At 34.2% G+C, this 9,233-nt stretch overlaps 1 protein-coding gene across 7 annotated transcripts in view; it reads right to left on the bottom strand.

The window, feature by feature from the left end:
- LOC107660591 (glutaminase kidney isoform, mitochondrial-like) overlaps positions 1-9,233 on the bottom strand; it is a 54,040-nt gene that overhangs the window by 11,543 nt on the left and 33,264 nt on the right. For 3 of the 7 annotated variants that reach the window (XR_001631021.1, XM_016449930.1, XM_016449931.1), the window contains exon 14: positions 6,606-6,698. Coding sequence is in view for 6 of the 7 variants with exons in the window: in XM_016449930.1 (XP_016305416.1) it covers positions 6,606-6,698 (93 nt within the window). In the remaining variant the exon portion in view is untranslated. Of the gene's footprint in view, positions 1-4,276; positions 4,498-4,965; positions 5,544-6,605; positions 6,699-9,233 lie in introns of those variants that run through there. The other 4 variants (XM_016449933.1, XM_016449934.1, XM_016449932.1 and 1 more) reach the window with 4 other exon arrangements.

Genomic DNA, 9,233 nt, shown 5'->3' with positions numbered 1-9,233 from the left:
TAATGTACAGTATTTGAAAAATAATGTGTTTTTTGAACATTAAAGCATGTCAACATATTCTGTTACACCAAATAATGATCTTTAAAATAGCATCATATGACCCCTTTAAGGCAAGTGCTGGTGAGGGACAGAAAGGCACCACTAGGGGACATCAGCAACCCTTCATGTTAGTCAGCAAAACCCCAAACTTCAAGACAACAAATACAGACAACTTACAAAAAAGTGCACATCTTGTTGCAAAGCCATTCTCTGTAAATTCTATTTGTGCCATTCTTAGTAAAGTTTTGTACAAAAAAGTGATCACAAACCAACCAAAACCATCAATTCGAATAACAATCAGATGGTCAAATACAAATATGATCGGTTTTACAACACATAAACACTTGGTATTTAACATTAGATGAAGAATGTACATAAAGATTACATTAAAAACATGTAATGACCATGCAGATTTAAATTCAGATTTAATACTTTAAATGAACTGTTTAAATTAAAGTTTTTATTTAATTATACTTCAATACCTCACTATTATCTCGTATATGAAGTATTCTTGCTTTCCAGTGGTAGAAGTTGTCAGTGTCTTTGGGCCTAAAGATCATCCGAGAAATGTCAGAGTCTCCTTGCATGTGTGTTTAATTATAATCCAATTACATCTAAGTCAGCTTAATGTCTTAAATAGAAACACAAAACACTACTCCTGTCTGCTGTGTAATTATTCTCCAGAAATGTGCATGTTAATTTCAGATTAACTCAACTAGAAAACCTAGACAAACTTGCTTGATTTTAAAACTGTTTGAAGGTCATTTTGAAGGTTGTTTACATCTTATATTGCTTTGAAGGTTTTCTAGGCTGTTGCACGCTAGCATGTAAGAAAGAAAGCAAGATAGAGGAGATGTCATCTGTGTGCCAAGTTACACTGTGCTATGAGCATGTGATCCACACACAGACAACCACTGCTGTATGAATGGACATGTAATGAGACATCAGACATTTGGAACGAAACGGTATTACAGCAACACAACTAGAGATGAATTCAATTAATTTAGCTGTGTTTCTAACAAATGATGGATCACAAGGAAAAGCTAATAACAATAATAGAATAATGACTGAAAGAGTTTAGTCCAAGATGTGGTTTTGTTAACTTTAAAGCCACGAGGTGCCCTGTACAGTTTCATTTCTCATCCTGGATCAACAGGATCAGTGCAAGGCTTGATTACTTCATGCCAATGAGAACAGGATGTGCTGAGAACAGGAACTGTGATTTGCACAGACAGACTAAACACTTAGCTTACCATGAAGTGCAACAGAAGGCAAGGCAGCAGAGCTACAATGGATGGCAGATCCAGAAAAAGTTCCCACACCTTCTGCTAAACAAATTAATTTACATGACTTTTCCAATCATGCACCATTACTGGATGAAGATTTAAAAAATGCTCACAAAAAGCAACTTCTAAGTGAAAAATGTTTTGTATAAATACAATAAAAAAATCTTCTATAAATAATATATAATCATTTTATATATAAATGATACTTCATACTAAGTGTATCATAAAATGTAAAAGAATTGATCAATTTCTATGACTTCTCAAGCATGGGAAAAAAATTATTCCCTGCAACTTTCATGTTTTCCTTGAACATTAATCCTTTTATTTAAATATTTTATGTTATTGTTTTTTTGTGGTTTTCATGCAAGCCATAGTCAAACGGGACTTTTGAAGTAAAGCTGTCATTCCAGCAATCAAGAATGATTTTTTGAGAAAGTTTCAGAACACAAACCAGTAAAATGATTGTCCAAAACACACAAAACAGCAACAAATGGAACACAACTGATTTCAGGTAACAATGAGATTAAATAAATTTATTAATGATACAAAAAAGAAAACCAGAACAAATGACATAAATACACAATGAGAAAACAAGAGAAAATAAACAGAACTGTTGTGACAGTGTAAAATCAGATGATAATATATAGTGATGAAGCATTTGACAGCTGTTCAAGTAATCAGAGCGAGCTGCTTCCTCAAGCCAGACTGTAATGAACTCATATTTTGACTGTTAAAGCTGTCAGTGAGCATGAGAAACACTTCTCCACTAAAGCAGCACAAAAACGAGACATGAAAATTATAATACAAATACACAAACACAAAACTTGTGAAACTAAGCAACAAAACCCAGAAATAAACAAGCCTGTGAAAGCAAAGCAAATCATGCAAAAATAAAATGAACATTTATATTTAAAAGATTCAAAAAATAAAATAAATTTGTTTTTGCAACACATATAAAACAAAAAACAGAAAATACTTAATATATTCCTGATAAGGGCAGCATCTTTTCACCAATAAAACCATTTCAGAAGCTTATCGAAGCTTAGTTTGATATAAACCAACATTTTGAACTATCAATAAGGTGCATAAATGTTTCTAGCAATAATATATGAGAATATACAGACAGAAATGGAACTAAGGGCAGGCGGAAGAGTGGAAGGTTTGTAACATTATTGATTTCACTGCAAAGACGGTCTGACAGCAGACTTTAACTGGCTGCTGAGCAGTACTAGTGCGGCTCTATGATGCAAACACTGCACATTACAATAGTCCTCTCAGGACACGCAGTCACCAAGACAAGCAATTCAGCAGGAACGCATCCGGACTAATCTAAAAATGAATACCCCATTTGCAACATGAGGTCCCTTTTAACCTTACACTTGGTCGCAATGAAATCACACTGTGTCCTAAGGGAGCAGTAGCAAGGGAGTAGTTCAGCCAAAATGGAAATAACTACTTCACCTTTATGTTGTATGTCATATGCAGAGCACAAATGGGGTATGGGTTACCATAGTTGGCTGCATGTCACACATCACTTATACAAATGGTCCAGTTTTTTTTTTTAAGTCATATAATAGCTTTATGCTAGGAACAGACTGAATTGTAGATGTAATTCAATGATAATGCATTCGAACTCAGATTCCAAATTTGCACCAAATGCCATTTTCAGTAACTTTAAGCTGCAGTCCGTAACTTTTTTGTGTTCAAAATGTACAAAATGTATATAATAATCGAGTACACCATGAATCCATTTTTGGCTTGTCCTGAATCACTACGGTACACCTATAATAAGTGTTTATATGCGGATTATTTTAGACTGGTTCGGGAAGGTACCGCTGCGGAGTAGCCCAGTACCGGCGTAATTCCTCATAGACATAAACAGAGAGAAGTAGCTCCGGCTACAATGTTCTTCCGCAAGACACACGCAGTTCTGTTTATTAACCGCTAGAGCGCCAAAAGTTATGTACTGCAGCTTTAAATTTTCATCTTTTACCTTATAAAAGCAAGTATATGGCTTCAGAAGACTTTAATTATAATCAGATGGACAACTTTTATGGTCATTTCATAGAGATTGTTTTCTGGAATATGCAAAAAGGTTGAATGAAAATTATTGTGTTCCACAGAAACAACAACATCATCATATGGGGTCAGAACGAGTAAATAATGACCAAATTTTCATTTTTGGGTGTACTATTGCTTTTATAGTCTGGTAAACTGTGTAACAGCTTTGTGTTAGGAACAGACAGAAATCACTATTATTCAATGATAAATAATAGTGACTGATAATTATTCAAAGGAAATTAAAAAGATTTTTTGTGAACACAAATTTGTATTTTCTCCAACAAAAAGCTAGTATATGGCTTCAGAAGACTTTAAAATATAGTCAGATGGACAATTTTTATGGTTATTTATTTTATATGGAATATGGTAAAAAAAAATTTGCATGAACATTTTCTGTGTGTTCCACAGAAACACCAGCAACATACAGGGCTAAACCAACATGAGGGTGAATAAATAATGACAGAATTTTCATTTTTTCTTTTCAAATGAAGGTCACACTTACCGGCCTAAGTCACCTGTAACAAAAAGTTTCAGAGGACGCCCATATGCTCATGACACCTTACTGAAGACTCTGCGTGTGGTGAGATGCGGTTCATTATGCATGACCACAACATTCAATCGTAGTGCAACACAGAACCACCTGTAGTCTCTGTTCAGCAGCCAATCCTCAACATCCACCGAAAAAACACCTGTGACTATAAATCCCACCGCACCTAACGTCCATGCAGTACAAGTGAAGAATAAAGCCCTCCGCTATGCTTTTAAGCATTAGCACAGATAGATAAACACAAGCCAAGTAATAAGGCTTTAGACATATCCTCTACAATAGTCATTCATATTCACCGAGACTGGTGAAGAACTAACATGTGCGCAGAATGAGATTCATTGAAAATAAATAACTGTTAAAGTACATAAATATATACTGTCAAAGAGCTCGCCGAGGTGAGTCAGATCCGTTTTAGTTGCCTTCTCCGACATTCTCCATCCTATAGACTACAGTAGTGGAGCTGTCCTCATTGCACTCAGTGGGCGAGACTTTTGTCCACACAGTGTCTTTGAGAGCCAGCTCTTTCTGAAGGCTCTCGTAATCCAGGGGTCCCAAGGTGTACTGCTGTGTTGAGCAACACGGAGAACATTAGTTTTTTTGGGGCCTCCAGGGAAAGTGTGTGACTCACACTGTTCAATATGGTGACGTGTGAACAGATTTCAAGTCAACAAAAACAAACACAGTCACAAAGAGAGGCCTCGTATTCACACAGCTGGGAAAATGTCATGTTTTTCAACATTTTAAAACAAAAAAGCCCATAAGAGGTCTGTATTATCACAGAAATTGCACATGCCTCATTTAAACTCATGCTCATTATTAACAGATGACCAGGCCCACACGGAATCTGTGCATGCAGGTTAATAATAATAATAATAATAATAATAATAATAATAATTAAAAAATAATATTTTTGATTGAATAATATAGTGAATATAAATAACAGCATATAAATTATATTTATTTGCAATAATTAATATTTACTATTATTATTGTTACTATTATTATTGAGCCAATTGATAATGTTACCCCTTGAAAAAAAGAAGAACGATATTTTGGATTTGTAAAAAGCCTTTTAATTTCTTTTTCCACTTATTTTAACTTGCAACTTATACTTTTCAACAGGAAAACTGTCTCAGTTGCCCAATCTCAATCTTCTCATGCCCAAGGTTTGTATTATTTTTTTTTAAATCAGGTTTTAAGGTTTAAATATTAAAATCGGTTTATTTTTTCAGATATACATAAGAGTATTTTCAGCAAAGTTGAACTCATTTTACCATGTTTAAATTCATTCCACAGATTTTTGGAAATGCGGAAAAGTATACAGATACCATCTGGGCCTGTTTATTATAAATCTACGTATGCAGACTGAAGAAATCAAAACAGAGAAAATCTCTTCCAGATAAACTGCATAAAGCATGTAGTGAATGTAATGAAGCTGTCCTCATTGTGCTCAGTAGGCCAGACTTTTGTCCACACAGTGTCTTTGAGAGATAGCTCATTTGAAAGGCTCTCGTTATCCTGGGGTCCGAAGGTGTACTGCTGTGTTGAGCAACACAGAGAACAGATTAGTTTTGGGGGTCTCTAAAGAAAGTATCACAAAGAGAGCCCTCCTATTAAAAAAAAAAACAAAGAAAAAATATGGCTTATAAAAACTGCACATGCATCATATAATAACAATAATAATAATATAAAATATTTTAGATTATATTGTAATATACAATAATGAATAAGATAATAGGGATGCACGATATTGGATTTTTGCTGATATAATGCGATATTTACATTTAAAGCCATTATAGGCCGATTCCGATATTGGTCTGAGCATCCCTAGCATCCCTATAAGATAATAATATAAAAATACAGATTATATAAAACTACTTATCTATTAATATATATTAAATAAATTATATTACTTTGCAACAACAACTTTGCTTATTAATAATTGTATTATTATTATTCTCAGTTAAAAAAAACCTCATTGTGTTTACACAAGTCACATAAATTGATTCAAAAAGCATCACCACGGACCCCATAATATATCACTGCAGTTTTCTTGTGCCAATGATACTATATTTTATAACAAATCTTTTTTGCTATTTTTTTTTGGGCCTGTATTCAGATTTAAATATTTAAGCTAATCTGTTTATTTTTCCAGCTTTAGATAAGAGTATGCACTTTTTTTACCATGTTTACATCCACTGCACAGATTATTTGAAATGTGGGAAAAGTTTACAGATTCCATCTGGGCCTTCTGATTACAAATCTAAAAATGCAGACTGAAGCAAGCAAAACAAAAACTTGGGATAAAACAGCGTAAAACATGGCAAAGCAAGATATGGCAATCGACATGCATAATTAGAATCTCATGCACAGCTGAGAACTTTGATGATGAATCAACCGCTGCTCTTTACTCGCTGTTTTAACATCAAAAATCAGCTACACTCTTTGGGACGTGAAGCAGCTACCTATCTATGCATGTAGTGTAAAAATCCTCCAGCAGGGGGCGTGATTGTATATGGCTGACTGCAGGCGTTTAGTGGAAATAAGCTTCCTCTGCTGTATTTTCTAAGCTTCAGAGTCTTGAATAAATTATTACGTGCAGTCATTCATACAAGACGTGGTTAACGCATCGATGGGGCACGTGGGAAGGGCAAATGGAAGCGGGCACTCACCCGCTGCTCCCCTCCCTCTCTGCGAGGATCGTGCTTCTTGGCGAAGTGCCTCAGGTTGTCGTAGTTGTGGAAGTTGAACAAGGACACCAGATCCTACAGCAGGAGAGACAGCCACAGGAGTCAGTCTGAGAGGTCAAAGGCTCAAAGCGCACACACACACACACACACACACACACACACTGAAGGACTGTGTTGAGTGTCTGAAGGTGGTCTGCTAGTGACAGGAGAGTGTGTAGGGCATAGAGAAGTCGTCTGCTTTCATTAAAGCCCTTTGTACCATGATAATGCTGAAATTAACCTCCTTCACAATGTCATTCAACTTCTCAGGTTCCTGTTTTCAGGTTCAGTGAGGTTTAGTCCATGTGATCAGTTTTAATAGTCTTTGAAGGTGAAATTTCTAGGTTTAAAAATGTGTTGTTGTTTAGGAAATTATGTGGTTATATCTTAAACCACAGAATAGTACAAGGTCCACTTATATATATATATATATATATTATTGTGTTTTCAGGGTTAGGAGCAACCAATGTTTTTCGATTAATAAATATCTAGTTTTTGAGTATATTAAGTTTTTGTACGCTCGTTTTTTTTTCTTTCTGTTTTCTTAAAATCTTTCTTGAGAACAGAGAAGCAAATTAGCAAGTGTTACATCTCTGTTTTAGTCTTTCAGCTAAGATAATGTTTTTATGTATTGCATTTTTATGATAATGTATTAATATTTTTGCTATTACAGTTCATTATCATAATTAATTATAATTACTATTGTTTATTTGTATATTTATGTAAAAATAACATTAGTTTATTATAGCTATTATATCATCATCATTATATTATTTTTAACTATTTTATTATTACTAGTACTACTAAATGTCATTATTAATAATTATATTTATCACATTAATCATATTAATTAAAAATATTATTATTCTCATTAAAATGGTTCATTTGTATATTTATGTAACAACAACAACAACAACAATAGCTTATTACAGCTATTATAGTTTACTAGGGCTGGGTAAAAAATATAGATATCGATATCGATTCTTAAAGTCGGCATGAAACGGAAGTTGCGATTGTCTTTTCTCTACTGTGACGTATATCCGAGTGAAACGGCATCTGAAATAAGAGGGCGGGACTTGATTTCGTCCTTCGGGAATTGATTGGATCGTTGGAAGCTGGGGCGTTGCTAATAAAATGGAGGCAGATCTGAATGCCAGTCTCTCATATTCGTGAAAAAAATTAGTTTGCGATGTCCTAAGAGTAATGTTGTCGTAATATCCTAATATCTTTTCAATGTTTAGAAGTAACGTACTCCGTCATGACTGGCGTCAGTGCTATAAAGTGAAGCATCAGCTTCAGCTTTTCCCCGTCGTTTATCCCGAGAAGATGAGTCGTTTTGAGGGGGAGGGGAGGTTAACGTTTTTGATTAAAGATTACAAGGGCACATGAGTTTTAAAAAAATAATGAAGTGCACGGATAAATTATTGATAATAAACACTACAGTATTCCATTAAAAAAAAAGAATTTTCTATTTTGATTTCATGGTGACTTTAAATCCCTAGAATTGATTAGTCTAGCCTGTTTTCAGTTAATGGACGGAACGTTATCGATCAGTACAGTGACTATTTTGTGTTTAAAAGAAATCCTCAAAGTATTTTTCAATCTTCACTTAGGTCAACACTGGAATCCACAATTTGTTTTTGCCCTAAGCAAAAGAAAATAACTTTAGTCTCAAATGCTAAGTCAACTGGTTAAGCAAGAAATGCAGGAATCGTACACTTTCAAAATATCTGATACTAGAAAATAGGGCTGGGTAAAAAAAATATAGATCTCTGTTTTAATCGATTCTCATTTTTACGGAACAATATCGATTCTTAAATCCCAAGAATCGATTATTCTATCCTGTTTTCAGTTAATGGACGCAACATTGAAGGGCACCTCCCATCCAATAAATCGCAATAAGCATTGTGCTTTGGTATTTTTAATATGAAAAAGTTTTAGTTTTAATTTCAAATTCTGTCCATTGTATTGCAGCATTCAAACAATAAATGCCGTTTTGGCGCCATTTAATGTGGAGTGACAGATCACTGTAGCGCCTCAATCAACAGATGCGACAGCGCAAGGCGTACGTGAACGGATCATCTCCTCCACATTAATACCAGTTTCAGCACAAAATAAGCATGACTAAGCATCCGAAGGTAAGTTAAAAGTAAGGGTACAACTTTACAATCCATATCCTGCCTCATGTAATCACTCAATCAGTGTTTCAGCCGCGCAAAGACGTCAATATAACGGCTTGTAAACAATACCTCAGAAAAACATATTCGTGACCATAAACTCATTAATCAGATTAAATATATGCACCATATAACATTCATTATAAATTTTACTGTTCTTCAATGTTTAATTTATGTTTGAATAAATCCATCAAGTTTTTATGACAGCCACCATTTAAATGTTTATATAAAAAAACGAATTGAAATAGAAATATTATGTAATTGTAACTTTTATTATAAAACTTCATTAAGTGTAATTTAAGTAGACTTAAAACTTACTATTCGGTAATGCGATATATCACGGTAATGAATATGCACAATATTGTTATCGTGGGCACTTCTAAATACCGTGAAT

Source organism: Sinocyclocheilus anshuiensis, unplaced genomic scaffold (assembly GCF_001515605.1).
Source record: "Sinocyclocheilus anshuiensis isolate Anshui unplaced genomic scaffold, SAMN03320099.WGS_v1.1 scaffold627, whole genome shotgun sequence".
NCBI lineage: Eukaryota > Metazoa > Chordata > Actinopteri > Cypriniformes > Cyprinidae > Sinocyclocheilus > Sinocyclocheilus anshuiensis.
Note: the sequence above shows the minus strand (reverse complement) of the source record. Positions and strands in the feature narration are given on the sequence as shown.